Source organism: Oryzias melastigma, linkage group LG16, assembly GCF_002922805.2.
Source record: "Oryzias melastigma strain HK-1 linkage group LG16, ASM292280v2, whole genome shotgun sequence".
In the NCBI taxonomy this organism is placed as follows: domain Eukaryota; kingdom Metazoa; phylum Chordata; class Actinopteri; order Beloniformes; family Adrianichthyidae; genus Oryzias; species Oryzias melastigma.
In genome coordinates, this window is record NC_050527.1 from 28,626,651 (window position 1) to 28,644,115 (window position 17,465).

General features: G+C 47.5%; 2 protein-coding genes across 2 annotated transcripts in view; one reads left to right on the top strand and one right to left on the bottom strand.

The window, feature by feature from the left end:
• Positions 1–17,465, top strand: part of gramd1a (GRAM domain containing 1A) — a gene marked incomplete in the record, with an annotated part of 40,689 nt that overhangs the window by 20,494 nt on the left and 2,730 nt on the right.
• scn1ba (sodium channel, voltage-gated, type I, beta a) lies at positions 3,268–16,957 on the bottom strand. The gene is made up of 6 exons (XM_024258283.2): positions 16,329–16,957; positions 9,121–9,299; positions 7,621–7,858; positions 5,043–5,184; positions 4,873–4,944; positions 3,268–4,791 (listed from the first exon to the last, which is right to left on the bottom strand). Exons 1-5 carry the CDS (start codon positions 16,387–16,389, stop codon positions 4,878–4,880), a joined length of 687 nt encoding a protein of 228 aa, XP_024114051.1. The 5' UTR covers positions 16,390–16,957; the 3' UTR covers positions 3,268–4,791; positions 4,873–4,877.

A 17,465-nucleotide genomic window follows, 5' to 3' on the forward strand; every position in this document is an offset into this window, starting at 1 on the left:
AGTGAGCCTCATGTCCCCCCTCCCCCACAGATGAAGCAGTCTCTGGAAAAACTCCACCGCAACATCGTGATCCCAGAGGTGCAGCAGGACGCCGCCGGTGACCCCCCCACAGAGTCCCTGACTGAAGCCTGACCCCCCACCACACTGGGTTATGTCCCTCGTAGTCTGAAGGACCAGGAGTCCGGAAGCATCTACCTGTATTACCCACAATCCTCCTCTCCTGACTGACTTGAAAAGAACTTGGAAGCTCTCAGAACCACAGCAATAATCCAGCTACAAGGACACGCCCCCTGGGGCTGGCCACGCCTTCCACCAATCATGTTCCAGAAACACTCCTCAGGCCTGCTGCTTTTCATGGGGGGACTCTTGAAAGGGGAGTGGGGGGTTAATCCTCCGAAATGAACAAACCCCTCCCACCTCCAGGTGACTGACATGTCCGGACCGTCTCAGTATTTGAGTGACTGAAGCTGCGGAGGCCCTTGAAGCTCCTGGAGATCCTGAAGCTTCTGAAGTCTCTGGAGCTCCTGGAGATCCTGAAGCCTCAGGAGCTCCTGGAGATCCTGAAGCTTCTGAAGTCTCTGGAGTTCCTGGAGATCCTGAAGCTTCTGAAGCCTCTGAAGCCTCTGGAGCTCTTGGAGATCCTGAAGCTTCTGAAGTCTCTGGAGCTCCTGGAGATCCTGAAGCTTCAGGATCTCCTGAAGCTTCTGAAGCCTCTGGAGCTCCTGAAGCCTCAGGATCTCCTGAAGCCTCTGAAGCTCTTGAAGCCCCTGAAGCTTTTGAAATTGCTGAAGCTTCTTAAAGTTTTGACGCTTCTGAAGCATTTAAAAGCTCCTGAAGCCTCTGAAGATCCACACTGTGCTCGGCTGGGACCAACAGGAGCTGCAGAGAAGAAAGTCTGAATGTTGACAGAATCGGATCATTAATGTTAACGCCAGGAAAATACTGCTGTCTGTGCACGTGAGTGTGCACGTGTGTCTGCAGGTAGAGACAACAAGCAGAGACCAATGTAGAACTGTTGTGTGTGTGTGTGCGTGCGTGTGCGTGCGTGCGTGTGTGTGTCCGTTACGCTTTCACGTCAGCGTTCGTGCGGCGCCGTCTCGGTTCTGCTCTGACGGGTCGGACTCGGAACAGAAGCAGAACTTCTGGTGAAGAAAAAGGGAACTGGCGGCGCCGCGTTTTGTTTGTTTGTTGTGGCTCCGCCCCCCCGGAGGCGAGGACCTCCTGGTGGGTTGACTCCTCTCCGCCTCCTGGAGTGTTTGTGCTGCAGACGTGGGGGGGCCCTGCTGTGCGCGGCCCCCCCGGAGAGTGTGCTAATTTATTGGGAGACGAGGACGCGCTGTAAATGTGATTGTAGACGGACCAGAACCAGAACCAGAACCTGAGCTGCTGACTTCAGAAACTGTCAGACCATCCTCCTCCGGATCAAAGCAGCTTCAGAATGTTCATGTTCTGCTCTGGTCCAAACTACGGTGGCCCAGAGGTTGTTAAAGAATCCAATTATGAAAGCAGAATTCATGTTTTAGAGAGAAAACAATAAAATCCAATTTTCACAGAATGAAACTTTTGAATTTTTGCACTTTTTCCTGTAACGTCTGAAATACAGATTTCTGAGAACAACTTTCCATCTTCTGCTTCCTGACTTCCTTCCCGCCGTCGTCTCTGATGCTCCTGCAGAACACCAAACATGACTCGGCACGTTCCGCTGGAGCTTGGACGCCGGTTCCTCCTGAAACCTGAACCAAACGTCTAGACGTTGATTTCTCAGTCCGGCGACATGATTGAGAGCCGCAGAACGTGACTTTAATTCCATCCCTTTACATCCTTTGTCTCTAAACTCTCCCAAATCCACTCAAATAGATCAGAATCCCGAGTCCTCTCCACATTCCAGTTCTCTCAGTGCCACCGTGCTGCTGCTGTCTCTTTAAAGAGCGCACTCTGTCCTGCGTCCTGATTGGCTGGAGACCCTGTCAATCTCCTCCATGCATGATCAGATCTTTGTCTTTATTCTATAATCCTGGATTTAAAAATATCCATGTCTGTCTGAGAAAAGTGGAGAACGTTTGTAGTGAGGAGTTCAACATCTGTAATCCTAATTCACGAGTTATTTTTAGAACATAGCTCCTCCCATAACCAGGAGTTTTAGGTTTGACTTCTGGTTTGTTTCTCCAGCTGCTCATTTTTGTTTTTTCTCTTCAAGTCACACGTGTCCGATCGATACGTGTGCACAGAGATCACAGGAGAGCAGAGCCGTGCACTGAGCCCGTGCATGTGTGTGTCCACAAAGCTCGTCCCCGTTTGTGCACGGAGACGGAGCGGAGAAGATGACAAACATCAACACAAAACTTGAATAACGATGAAAAAAACAGAAATCTAGAATAATTTCACTGTTACTGAATTTAGAATCTGCAAGAATTTCAAACAGAACCGACTCCAGAACCGACCCGTGTAAACCTGAGAAGAACTTTGTCCAGAACAATCAGACACGGACAGAACCAAAGAGGATTTATTTACTAATTCTAAAGGCCAACTTTGACCGTGATTACAAACCTTCATGTTCTTGAACATTAGAATCAGTATTTTGGGTTCCAGTGTCATTAAAAGATGAATCATAAATGATTATTTTTTTGTTTTTATCATTTATTTTGATTCTACCTGGTAGGAAAATAAAATCTTTAACATATTTTACACTTAAAAGTATAAAAGCGTGTTTTTACGTTATTAATTTTGCACATATGTTTATATAGTTATTAATAAGTTAAAACAACAAAACGACTCAAAGATCCTCGTGGAGATCCAGATCGCTGAGAAGATCCCGGTGAGGAGCTCCAGGACTCAAAGGAATCATGACGGGATTTCCTGTTTACTTTTTGGAATGTTTTAGATTTATTTTCTCAGTGAAGATTAAAGAAAGTGTTAAAATATGGTTCTGTGAAGATTTCTGGAAAACGCAGTCGTTGACGTTTAGACAAACGTTTCGATCGTTTCACTTTTTCCGATGGTTTACAAACCGCCCGCCCCCCAGCAGAGCAGAAAACAGTCATGCGGACCTGGAGCCCAGCTCTAGATCTTTCCCGGTCGCAGCCTTGAGATGATTCTGGAGCTTCAGGAGTTCAGGAATCTGATTATTTTAAAGGAAGTCAAACATCATTATTCCTGATTAATGAGACTTACAGTGGGCCTCGCCTGTAACCCTGAGGTTCTCCATGACTATCAGGAGGTTCTGATCCTGCCTGGAGACTCCGCCCCCTGAAGAACGACGCGGAAAACTTCCAGATAAACAGTTGGTTTTATTGTCAGGCAGCGTTTGAAGAGAAACTGCAGCGTCTGTTCGCTGCTGCCGCATTCTGAAGACCGGGTCCGGTTCTGTCAGACGGGTCGGGCTGGACTAACCCGACCCTCTGGGTTTGGAGGTTCAGACCAGGGCGGCAGAACCTCCCCGAGGTCAAAGGTGATGTCAGAATAAGGAAGATGTTTGCGAGGAGGAGGAGCCTCTTTCCCCATGACAACGGTTCATTTCTGCAGGACTTAAAGGGAAACCAAACAGGGTCATTGGAGGCTGACTCCGCCCACAGCCCAAATGTGAAAATCCCGTCAGAGGGGTGGGGCTGGGGGGCTGGACTGTCATCATAACTGGAGCTGCAGCTCATGACGTCAGAAACTGACATGGTTTGACCGATCAACAAATTCAACTGTAATACTTGATTCAACCTTTAGGGGGCAGCACACAGGCGGGATTTGACTGTATTTTGAAGAATGAAACAAGTTTATTTGAATTTGTCAACAATGTGACTAACGGAGAGCTCGCTGAAGCCTCGTTCATAGAGAAAACCGTTTGGTTTGGTTTCCCTGTAAGGAAACTCGCCAGGTGTCGTTTCCATTGCTGCCACCGGGTGTCGCTGTGGCTGAACTTCAGCTGTGACTGCAGCAGAGTAAACTTCAGGATCAGGCTCGTCTCTGCACAAACATCTGCCCGTTTATGTGTGATTAAGAACAAATATAATGAAAGCATCTCCAAACAGAAGATCGGTCTGGTTTTTACTGATTCTGAAATCTGAAGGAACATCTGATGAGGAATCGACAAACGGGGAAAAGTTCAGAGAAGAATTTTAAAGAAGAGTCGAGATCTGAGGAGAAGAACTTCTGATGATGAAGGTCTTCTCAGACTGAAAGACTCGTCCTCTTCGTCCAGGTTAGAGGGAAGGATCCTGTGATGGACTGATCCACCTTCACCCAACAGTAGATGGGATAGGCTCCAGCAACTCTGAGACCCTGAAATGGATTCCATGGATGGACTTAAAAGAGTTGAAGCTCTGGTTGTCCTCCAAAGATGTGATGAAGCGTGCAGAGAGGAATTCTGCAGACATTCTGAGGATTTCATCTTTTTGTCTTCGTACGCCACGAGTCTAGATTGTCTTCTTCTCGTGTTCTCTTCAAAGTTCCTGAGTCTTAAAGGTGGACGTGGGTGCGGTTTCGGCTCTGCCGCCGTGGGGTCGTGGGGTCGTGACGCCATGCGGGCAGCAAGCGGTGGTATAGATGCAGAGGAGAGCCGCTCACGCGTGCTCAGCAACACCTTCAGTTTCAGACCGTCTTCATGCTCTTTAGCCAAACCTGGAGCTCATACGTTCCTGCAGTAGCTTCAGCGAGGAGGGAGGCGGGTCGGGTCAAAGGTCGTCAGCATGCATACGAACATCATGGTTCATCGAGCTCAGACTGAATTTCTGGAGCAGCTTCCTCCTGAAGGGGGGGGCTGGAAGACGTTCTTCAGGAAGCTCCGGGACTCGGTTTCCTCACCTAAAGACAAGAAGCAAAGCTCAGACAAGTCCACCTCCACGAGTGTTCTGGTCTTCGTGTTGAGGACAGGTTTTCACGCACCGCCGCTATTCTGCCACCGGAACGGCGGCGCAGTTGTCTTTGCTCTCTGAGGCGATGGCTAAATACTCGGCCCTGCAGGAGAAGAGCGCCACACACAAACGAGGTTATTTTGAAAAGAAAAAAAAGAGCGAGATCATCAGAGGGGCGGGGCTCGAGGCTGCCCGACTCACTCGCTCTCCCGCAGAGCTTCCTCTCCGGCCGCCGCGATCTTCCTGTAGCAGTAGATCATCTCCACCAGCAGCCAGAACTGCAGCCCCACGATGGAGGCGTACATCATCACCTCGGACAGGATGGACGCCATTCCTCTGGTGACTGAGGACACAGGAGGGGAGGAGTCAGAGCGTCCACGGAAACCTGGATGGAAACGATCGCCTGCAGGCAGAACATGTGAGGACCAAGAGTGGAGCCCTGAGGGACGCCTCTGCGCTGGGCTCAGGACGTTCTCCTTCAGCTTCAACAATGACTTCATTCTTTGGTTCAGTTGAAAAACCTCCAGAAGTTTCTTAAAAGGAAACTGCTGAGTCATGTTTTACCGTCATTTGAGCCCCAAGCCTGGCTCCTCCCCCTCCCTTTTTCACTCTCTCCCACCAGCTTACAGCCCCCGAACCCCCAACCGGACATCACCGAGCGTCATCAGAGGTATCCGGCCGTAAAGTTCTGATCCAGATTTCTCCTCACGGACAGGAGATAGACTCATCCGGTTTGTGTGCGTGTATCTTGATTTGTAACTCATACATGACATTCTGTGTGTAACTGTGTGCAATTGTGATTTCACATGTACAACAATTAAAAAATACAAACTACAATTAGAAAATCCTGTTTATAGAGTTTTTAACACGTATGTGTGTCATTATGAAAGAGAACAAATGTGATCAGAAATCATTTAGAGTATTTCTCCTTTTAAATCAATCAAACTGTCTTGGACAGACTGTGTTTGAATGAATGATCTTCTTTCCATCAACAGCTCTGCTGCACATGCACTAAACCCTCATCTGTTCCTAGTGTCTAGTTCAGGTTCTGGAGAAGAGAAGATGGTATCTTCACATTGACTGCAGTCAAATGAGCCGCCGTTCACATTTCTGTGGTCAAATCAGCATCACTGGAACTGAAGTGTCTTTAGGTTATTTAGGTTGTGAGATTTTGGTGAAAAACTTCATAATCTTAATTTAAAGACTACTGGGAACATTTTTCTTTAAATAATAAACATTTTCATAAGAGGTACGCACCAATGGCCTGATTGAAGCAAACATGACGTGAGATTCTTCAACGTCTCCAAGACTCTTCCATCAGTGATGCGTTTAAATGCTGCTAGAATGCCGAGTCATCAGAGTTTTCTTATCGGCGACTTTGAATTTAGATTGTGAACTTTATCTGGTGAAACTTTCCCCACTTTCTTAAACCTTTATAACTGATGTTGAATATAAAAAGTGTTATTAAGACAGATCCTGATCGACCAGATCAGCATCAGGTCCTCCTCCACACCCAGAGAGCGGAGCGGGACGTGAGGCGGGTCGACCCACTCCTCACCTGCTTTCACCGCCACTGTGAACCGGCACTCGTGGAACAGCTCCGGCGCCGGTAAGGAAGGCTCCGCCGCACGGGAGCGACAAGAATAGAGAAACTTTAGTGTTGAGGGTTATGAAAACACACATTTAGCCTTTTTTATATTCATTATCGAGCATATCTGTTTAAAAAGTGGGAAGATGTTTTCACCAGATATTATTCACAAAGTTCAAGGCGGCTGAAAAGAAAACTCTGATGACGCAGCATTCTAGCAGCACTTAAACGCATCACCTACACCTGGAAACATGAAGTCTCACGTCAGATTTCTGCATAAATGCTGTTTTGTGTGTTTCAGGCGATTTTAAAGATTTGTGTGTAGTTAGTAATTTTAGGTTGTGCATGTGTAAAGTGAGTTTGTATTTTTTGTATTTTGTCATTTTGTGCATGTGAAAAGATAATTGCAGACAGTTAAACGTCTGAGTTACAAATCAAACCGGATGAGTCCTCACCAAAAACCTCATCCTGATCCGAGAGGATCAAACCACGAACCTTCTGGATCAAACATGAGCAGCAGAAGCAGCAAACGCCGACATTAAACTCAACAGTTTTAAATAAAAGCAGAACGCATGAAAATGTCAACAGCGTAGAAGAGATTCTGTAGTGTGAGCGCGGCGGAGGATTGATGGGGAAAGGTAAAAACCTCCAACTCATCCATCAATCGTCAGGATTGAGTGTTGCTGCTTTCACTGGTTCGTCTCGTCCAAATGTTTGCCTTGTGTGTCGTGTCTGTGCGTCGTGTCTGTGTGTCGTGTCTGTGTGTCGTGTCTGTGTGTCGTGTCTGTGTGTCGTGTCTGTGTGTCGTGTCTGTGTGTCGTGTTTGCGCGTCGTGTCTGTGTGTCGTGTTTGTGCGCCGCTCGCCTTGTTTGACCACCAGCTGCTCTGCTTTGAAACTCGGTGACATTTGTGTAAACACAAACCCAGATATTCAGCTGGTAAATGAGCTGATGATGCACGGCGGTTGTGCTTTTGTATTGTGGGCGGAGCCTAGTGAGTGTCAGATGAAACATCCGGATGATGACTCAGCTTCACTGCAGCACATCCGTGTCATCATCAAACACATCTGACGGCAGAGCAGGAAGCTCCGCCTCTTTCTGCATGAGGCAGACGGACAGATTTTGCTGCTGGTCTGGCGTCAGAATCGTGTTTCGACTGCCTCCCGTGCGTGCGGGACGGAGACGTCCTTACGCCGATCCACCACCTCCAGCTGGATTCTCTTGGTGGTGTTGGTGTTGAACTCGTATTTTTCGTAGATGAGCCTTCGCCTGAAGATGCACTTGTACATCCCCTTGTCCTCGTCGGTCACGTTCAGGATGAAGATGGAGCCGTCCTGCAGGTCTTTGGTGTTCTTGCTGCCGTTCCAGGCCAGCCGGCCGTCGAACCGCGGGTCCAGGATGTCCTCCCTGATGTCCTCGTATCTGTAGATCTGGAGCGAGGAGACGAGAGGAAAGTTACGTGACGACAAACCAACAGTCAAACCAACCAAATCTCCTGACTGGACGTCTGAAGCTGCAGTGGAGCGATGGTGGAGAGCAGACGCTCCTCAGATCAGATTTCAGCTTCCGCTGCTTCTCCGAGAAGCTGCACCCTCGGGACAGGGCTGCACTCTCAGCATCCTGATGTATTACAGCCTAATGGATTCGGTTTCTCTGCAGCTTTAATGGCCTGTAACCACGGAGAGAGCATCATGAGAGCTGAGCAGCTCTCGTCATGAATCCAGACGGAGGAAAACCTTCTGGAAAATTCCAACACTGGAACAAAGTGATTTTCAGGCAGAAGGACTCCCAGCTTCCATGAAGCCGTTCCTGGATGTTCTTCTTTTGGATTCAAGAGTGAACAACAAGACTGTTTTAGAAAGTCAATGAAATGTACAGTAAACAAGCAAAACGGTAAAAAGGAGGAGCGTCAAACTCAATCACACAGGAGGCCAAAACTCACCTGAGGTCACGGCTGAACAGGAGAAGCATTTGTTGAGCACTAAAACTACATTTTTAAAACTTTAAAACTGTAACTTTTTAACATAATTATGAACTACAGTAGATATATAGCATTAGCTGTGATAATGCGAGTGTGAATGCTGGAAGCTGAATGTGGAGGCTCATCTTCTTCTTTTCCCTTCAGGGGTCGCCACAGCGAATCAGTTTCCTCCATCTAAGCCTGTCTTCAGCATCCTCCACTCTAACACCAGCCACCTTCATGTCTTCATTCACTGCATCCATAAACCTCCTCTTTGGTCTTCCTCTAGACCTCTTTCCTGCAGCTCTAGACTCAGCATCCTTCTACCAATATATTCACTGTCTCTCCTCTGAACATGTCCAAACCATCTCAGTCTGGCCTCTCTGACTTTATCTCCAAAACCTCTAACATGTGCTGTAAAAAATAAAAATAAGATCAGCCAAAACAGTTAGCGTATGGCTGAAAAAAATAGCTAAACTCCAAAAAAGCCTAAAAACTACAAAAAGAGCCTAAATTATCCAAACCACAAATTGGACAGTAAAAAAAATTGAAAAAAAGCCTAAATTACCCGACTGCTTTGTAGTGTTTTAACACCCGCCCCTCCCCCAATCTAGCCCCTTAACGCCGTCAGTCTTTGGTCAGTCTGACCTTTGACCTACAGACTGTTTTTTTATCTTTTTAAATCATTTCTGTGTGATGTCACAAAGGCCCTCAGACCCCTCCCCCACTCACAAGGGTGCAGTTCTCCTCCGCCTCGCCCTTGTCCGGAGACCAGAAGCACCACTCCACGCTGGCCTCGGCCTTCACCTCCCCCCTCATCTTGCAGGAGATGCAGCCCAGTTGGAAGCCCTCCCCCAGCACGGCCTCCGTGTCCGAGTCCACCTCCACGCAGGCGCCGCCGCACACGGGCGCTGCAAAAGGGGGAAGACGGCATCAGTGGGCGGCCTCTGGGGGGAGGGGGTGTCAGCGTGCTTGCTCAAAGTGGGGGGAGGGGCACGCGTGCGTCTCCCCTCCCGTCACTCGGGTTTTATTTCCGCTCACGGCTTCACGGGAAAAGTTTGCGTGGACGAGTGAAACTGAGGGGAAATAAAGCGAGCGACGTGGTGCGGCGTGGTGCGGCGCGGTGCGGCGTGGTGCGGCGTTCCGAGCGTGACCTCATATATAGCAGCACGGGTCTATATATGCCACTCATCTTCATCATCATGTCATCGGCCAGGAGCAACACACCTGCAGGTCCACCTGTTTGACTCTCACCGCAGAGGCCCCAACTGGTGAGGCGCTCACCTCACCTCCCACTGGGGGCGGAGCTTTGCTTCAACCATAAGATTGTTTTAAATCTGTACATGGCTGAAACAGAGACACATTCAAGAAACCGGGGGGCTGACACTGCAGAGAAAGAAGAGAGGGAGGAACAGGAGAAGTTAGGAGAACAAACATCTACATCACAGATTCAACCAGGAAGTCATGCAGTTCAGTCCAGAACCCCCAGAGGGACCCGAGACCTCCAGAACCGGGCCTGAGCGCAGACGGATCCTTGGTCTGTTTGATTTCACCAGCTCCTGCATCGATTCAGGACCTCTTCAGAACCTTCAGCGGTCCAGAAAATGTCGACTCATCTTCACTCCTTCCAGCCAACCAGAGACCGTCTTCCTCCTCTTTAGTCCAGATCAAGATGGACATTCATCAAACGTTTGAAAAAGGAAACCTCAACGGTCCGATTCATAAACAAGGTTTGATGGAAGACAGCCTCTTTGGGAGTCAGATGAGGAGGAGATGGTCCTCATCTCTAATCATCTCTAATCATCTGTTACCATCTCTAATCATTTCGGATCTCTGATCCTCTCAAATCATCTCTAATCATGTCTGATCATCTCCAAATATATCCAATCCTTATCTTGGACCATGTCTGGCCGTTTTTTTCATCTCAGACTATCTCTGATCATCTCTGATCATCTCTGATCATCTCTAATCATTTCGGATCTCTGATCATCCCTTATCATCTCTGATCATCTTTAATCATCTCTGATCATCTCTAATCATCTGTTACCATCTCTAATCATCTCTAATCATCTCTAGTCATCTCTGACCATCATCTCTAAAATATCTGCTCATCTCTGACCATTCCTAATAATCATCTCTAACAGAATTTCTCTTTTTCAAGACACAAAACAAAAATAAACACAAGAATTCAAAATAAAAATACAAAAATTAAAAATAATCTCATCTCTAACTATATATGTTAATCTCTTATCATCTCTAATCACGTATAATCATCTCTGACAATCTTTAATCATCTCTTATCATATCTAGTCATTTATTATCATCTCTGATCATCTCTAATCACCTCTGATCATCTCTAATCATTTCTGATCTCTGATCATCTCTAATCATCTCTGGTCATCTCTAATCGTCCCTAATCATCTCTAATCATCTCTAATCATCTCTGATCATCTCTAATAATCTCTGATCATCTCTTATCATCTCTGATCATCTTTAATAATCTCTGATCATCTCTGATCACCTCTAATCATCTCTAATCATGTCTGATCATCTCTAAATATCTTCAATCCTTATCTTGGACCATGTCTGGCCGTTTTTTTTCATCTCTGACTATCTCTGATCATCTTTGAGTATTTCTTTACCAAGTTTGATTTCTTGCTTGTTTTCATGAATATTTTTTTAGCAAACACACATTTTTTACTTGATTACTTAAAAAGTGTCTCTTCATTTTCCAGGTTTTCTGTTTTTCTTTCTGCTGGAAGGCAGTCGGTCCTCTTCCTGTTATCTGTGGTTGTTCTCAGATCCACCAAACAATCAGCTATAGGAGTCTGTTCAAACTGGGTTTTCAGGTTCTCTGGGAGGTAGATCACACAGAACCAGACAGAACCGGGGCGACCTGCATTTGTAACGACCAGAACTGTCTTATCAGTTCAGTCTCAACAAATCTAATCAGAAATGATTCCAGAGAGAATGCAGATGGAGCTGCAGCTTTTCATTCAACAACGTTCCCGCTCTGAAGTTCTGCTGCATCCGCATGCAGGAACCGAGCAGCAGAACCGCTCTCTGCTCCGATTGGATCTCATCACAAATGCCACTCCACTGTTTTCATTTCACTGCAACAGCTGTCAGAACTAATCCTGCAGAACTGGAGGTCGACCACGGACGGCCATTTCCTCCCAGCAGAACACAAACACAGACACACAAACAGACACACAAACAGACACACAAACAGACACACACACAGACACACACACCCCGACACACACACAGACACACAAACAGACACACAAACAGACACACACACAGACACACAAACAGACACACACACAAACAGACACACCCCCACAGACACACAAACACCCACACACACACACACAGAGGTTTGGACTGCAGCCGCAGGTTCAGGACAGGAGAAGAGAGCTGAAGGAAAAGCAGGAAAACCTGGAAAACAGGCAGGAGAGGCATGAAAACAGCAGGAGGAGCTTCAGGAGAGGACAGAGAGGACACGGCGAGGAGATGCTGCTGAGGCGGCAGAAGACGGAGAAAAGACGTGACAGACGTGACACTCCGAGTCAACAAACTGCAGCGACAGCAGCAGCACAAATCCAGCTCCAGTCTGCGCACAGATGTTCAGGATTATGCAACAGAAATCCCAGAAGCAGCAGATTAGGATTTTATTTTGGCTAATCCCTCACATCAGCTGATGTTCATGAAGGAGAAAGCCTGCTCAGGAGACCGCAGCGGTCTGCAGGACACGCCAATGACCACTTCCTGGATCATCTCAGTCCAGCTGAGTCATCAGAAACTCCTCCTGACACACAGACTCCTTCAGTTTCTGCAGGTTTGCTTCCGAATGTTCTGCTCTGTCAGGAATGAGATCTGCCAACATTGTTGTCAAACATCTCATAGAGAAGAGCCTCTGTCCATCTTCACGTCTGAGAGACTCCGCCCCTTCATGGCGCCCAGCTACAGCCCTGAAATCCTTTCACCTCCATGGTTAAATGCTCTGGATGGTCTGGATCAGGGGTATTCAAATCCAGGCCTCGAGGGCCGGTGTCCTACACGTTTTCCAACCAACCTTCCACTGAAGCTCCTTATTGGCTGCTAATTTCCAGGATCAGGTATGTTTAGCCAATAAGGAGCTTCAATGGAAGGTTGGTTGGAAAACATGTAGGACACCGGCCCTCGAGGCCTGGAGTTGAATACCCCTGGTCTGGATTTTCTTGATTCTTTTCAACTTCTTTGATTTGAAATGAGGTCATTTAGTGAGACGTGTTTTTATGTCAGTCCCAGTTCAAAAAGGATTCCGGATTTTTCCGCTCGCTGAGACGATGGGAGCTGGAACCAGATCAAATCTTTGCTCTTGACCTCTTTTCTCCATAATTAACTGCATTAATAGAAACGTCGTTTTGCAGTGGAAGTTTGACGAGTCTTCAGAGGAAACATGTTTTAATCTTCTCTTGAAAAGATCCGTTTCCTAAATTTTGAGACGACGCGTTCGGAGCACTTTGGGAAAACTCGACACAGAAGCTGCAGCTCTAAACAAACTGTTTGCCACGGTTTCCCACGGAGCAGTGGAGGAGCCGAGTTCTCCTGAAGGCCATGAACGCCTCCTCTCTCTGCACCTGTCCGTACCGGTAAAAGTGGGCGGGGCAGATTTTTACCTTTTGGGAGAAGCAGGCTTTTTGTCTTTGGAAGTTCATCCGGTTTCTTCCAGAGGATGGACTCTATCCATGGAGCTGTGTGACGTATTTCCGGTTTTGAATAAGAGCGGTGACTCTCTCCCGGCTGTGGCTAAATATGAGTGGACTTGGTAAATCTCTGTGTTCTTTCCCTGGTTTTGGTTTATTGTCGTTATTTCTTATATTGTATGATAGTTTATGATTATGTGTAAACACAATGACATCAAAAAGACAAAGTTTGCCTTCATGAAACACCAAACACTCACAAAACGCTCTCATGTACTGTATGATCATGTGACTTCTGGGGATGAATCGTAGCTCTGGTAGAACATTAAAACCTGTTCAACAGAACCTTTATGTGTAAACCAACTGTGAAGTGACTTTGGGATTACTGATCTACTCTCAGCTGATGATGAGGAGCCTCTGCCTTCTTCATGGAGCGATAGCGGCGTGCGCTAACGCTAACCTCGCCTCTGTTGAGGCGTAGTAAAGGAATCACGTCTCAGACCGATTCTACCTGAAAATTACATTTACACGAGTTTAGGAACACTCGGCTGAGGAGTAACTGAAACACAACTAACGGGTCATAAAGATAAAGACAGCGATCATCAGACGTGTCTTTCATGCTAGCTAGCATTAGCCCAAATGAAAAGTCACAACAGTATTAACACGGAATTTTCTAAATACTGCAGTCAGTTCTGAAGTTTTTTTCTTGGCTGCACCACTGGAGGAAAGGTTAAGGTTAGGATTACGGTTCTGGTTCGTGTTTATGCTCCAAATGGTTCCTGATCACGGCTGCAGCAGCAGGGAAGACCAAACGCTTTAGTGAGGGAGGAAAGGAAAGAAGGTTCTCCCCTCGGATCCAGAACGGCTCCGGTCGGACCGTTTCCTGAGGACGGGAGGAACTGTTCGGCTAATGCTGCTGTAACAGAGATCTACGCCGCAGGAAGAAGCCGGAAAAACTTATCAGATGTTTGAGTTTTTATCAAACTGTTTGTTGTGGTCCACATGTGTCAAAGTCACGGCCCGGGGGCCGGATCCGGCCCTCCAGGTAATTCTATTCGGCCCTCCAGATCATTTTATTTTATTGTTATTAAAGGCCCGATGTTCTCTTCTGCTCATTATTAACTTGTATAATTTTGACAAAATATATTTTTATGGAGAATAAAATATTGAAAGTTATTTAATGTTACCCTCTGATGAAAAACGCTTTTTTTTAGTTTTTAACATGCATATGTGGCATTTTTCTTATCAAAAAGAGCAAATGTAATAAAAAAAATCTTTTTGTTTTTGCATTTCCAAGTATTTCTCCTTTTGAATTGCTGTCAATCAAACAGTCGCAGAAAAACTAAGTTTGAATTCATGAACCTCGAATACGTCACCAGAACGCTGGAACATCTCCACCAGACTCCACGGAGCTTCTTGATGTGACCACGGAAATGTGAACGGCGGCTCATTTGACCGCAGCATCCACAAAGTTCCTCACTTCCTCGTCGGAGCTGACATCCGGCTCCAAATGAAGCTGCTGCATCAGCGGCGATGATTTACGCTATAGTCTCGCCATAGCGAGACACTGAGCTACCATAATCAGACGGGGGGGGAGGGGTAACAGGTCAGCTGAGCTCCAAAAGCCACGCCCACCCAGAGGATTTTTATCAGGCAGACGCTTCAGATCAACATGAAAATGGCTTTTTAAGACATTTAGGTTGTGGGATTTTGGTCTTCATTATCATAATTAAAACACTACTGAGAACATTTTTTAATACAAAAATGGTCATGGGGGACTTTAAGGTTTATGTTGATTTATTCTGGAATAATATTCACTGAACTCCGGACATTAGCGGACCCAAACAGTCACTCGCTCAGCTCAGTCTGCTATTGTGCTTTATCATGTTTATACAATCCTCAGCAGAACAAAGCAGTTTTTCAGGAAAAATGTCGACACTATTAAATCAGTCGGTTTTGTGAGGATCAGTGCTGATGTTCAACCTTTTCTCTGATAAACTACTTTGTTTTGCTGCTGATGTCCAGGCTTATTGTTGCAGAAACTCTCTGGGATCTGTCAATCAACCTGTTTGTTCAGATTTTTAGGAAATAAAAGGAGGGGGCTGATGCATGAGACGGAATTAAGACGTTTAAATAGAATAGATCCCCTAATACAAAGGGGGACGCTTCATTCTTTGTTCTTGATTATCTCGATATAACAAGAAAACAAGAAAAAGAAAAAAAGGAAAAAAGGCCAGGCCGTTCTCGGCTTGAGTAGTTTTGGCTTATTTAGGCTTTTTTCGGTTTTTAGGCTAATTTGGCATTTAGCTGTCTATCAGCTTCAGCATCTTCAGCGGCCAAATTCATCTTCCAGCATTCACACTATCATTATCACAGGTAATGATATATATCTAGTTTATAATTATGTTAAAAGTTACAACTTTAAAGTTTAAAAATGTAGTTTTAGAGTGTTCCATAAATGTTTCTCCTGTTCTCCTCAGGTGTGTTTTGGATTTTGACCCCTGTGTGACTGAGTTTGACCCCCTCCTGTAGCAGAATCCTCTCTTCTGTTGCAGCCTGAAGGTTTTATTTAACGTCACATGGAAGGCCTGGTTTCCCGCCGTTCCTTGTGGCTCCGCCCCACAGCAGCAACCTGCTGGTCCAGATCCAGTCTGCTCCTGATCCCGGTCAGAGTCTCCTGACCGTCTGAGGTTCAGTCCGCTCCGCTGCTCCCCCAGGATGAAGTATTTCTTTCAAAATCATCCAGTCGATGAAGCTGGACGTTAATCGAGGGTTTTTTCTGCTGTGAATCCCACTTCCTGTGGCTGTAGATGCTTCTGGAGTCTTCAGGACATGATGGAGCCGTTTCTCCCTGAGGCTGCGGCTCCTCGTTCGTGGTGCATTCTGAGGTTAGGAGTGTCCGCTTTCAGAGAAAGTCGAGGTGCATCGCTCCTTCACCCGTTCATCATGAGCACCAGTTCTACTGTGTATCAGGATGGGGGGGGGGGGGACTTATAGAACTTTATACAAACTTGCACTGACCTAAAGCATGCAGAAAAACCCGTGAATGTTGTGGAACTTTATGCTGCTAAAGGGCAGACGGGGAAACGCATAAATGTGCCTGTCGTCCTCCTGCAGCTCCATCTTGGATCTGCTCCTTCAGAGGTCGTGAACTCTCCACAGACCTTCGGGTCATCTCCCTCAATCACAAAAACCTGACCCGTCATCATCAGCGCCGCGTGCGCGCGTCACCATGGCAACCATCCCACTCACCTTGAAGAGCCAGGAGGGTCAGAGGCAGCAGCAGCAGCAGCGGGTCACGTGCCGCACACATCCTGACAGCAGCGGCCACGTTAGCGTCAGACGCGCGCACACGCACCGAGAAACTCGCACAACCAGCTCTGAATCCGGGAGGGGCGCTGCTGGGCGTGGCCTGACTGTTGATCCAGCTGTTTGAGGGGGAGGGGGGTCCCCGAGGGCACCTGGAAGCACCTGTGGTCGCGCACGCGCAGAAAGCCTCTTTGGTCACAGAAGAACGATGATGAAGGTCACAGAGGAAGACTGAAAAGGTCACACAACCACGACAGCAGCGCGTGCACGTGAGTCCTCCCAGCGCAAGTCTGCACGCGCGCAGTTACATCCCTCCGCAGGTGAAGTTCCGAGCTGAGCCACGTGCGCGCGCTCCAGAGCTTTCCGCGCGCGCCCAGAACCTGACAGGTGTCCGAACCGTCAGAGGGATCCCGCTCCGGCCCTGCGCCGCCGGGAGGAGAACAGGAGGAGGAGAAGAGGAGGAGAACAGGAGGAGCAGCTCCTCTGGAAGACGCGCGCCGTGTCCGCGCAGGGATGCCGCGCGTCCGTCTGTGGGACGGCTCAGGGCGGGGTGGGAGGCAGCGAGGCGGGGAGGGGCTAAGAGCATGGAGCCGTTGCTATGGCAACGGTGATTCAACGATTCCCGCCAGAAACCCCCACGTGCTGCAGAACATCAACAACAGCCACTAAAACCCAACAAAGGTGATGAGAGAAAAAAGCTTGAAGATCTGAAGAGAAGATGCAGATTCAGAAGAAAAAACATTCGAACGGTTTGATCAGACGGTTTTAGGGTGATGAACTCTTCAGGGCGTTAAACCCCAAAGCCCATGTCTGCCCTCTCAGCAGGAGCCCCTCCCCACCCACGAAAACGATCGGGTCCTCACGTGCTGACATCACAGAGGGAGAACCGCCCCTTCCAGGAAGAGTCTGTGCTGCAGGCTAACACAAACACCTTCTCCGTGGAGCTAGCGGTGATCCGCTAGCTTGGCGAGCTCCCTCCAGTCCTGCAGACGCGGCTGTGTGTGGTATTTGTGTTGTGGTCCTGTCGACGCCCAGAAACACACATTCGGTTTCATGTTTAAACTCGGCGTAAAACAACAT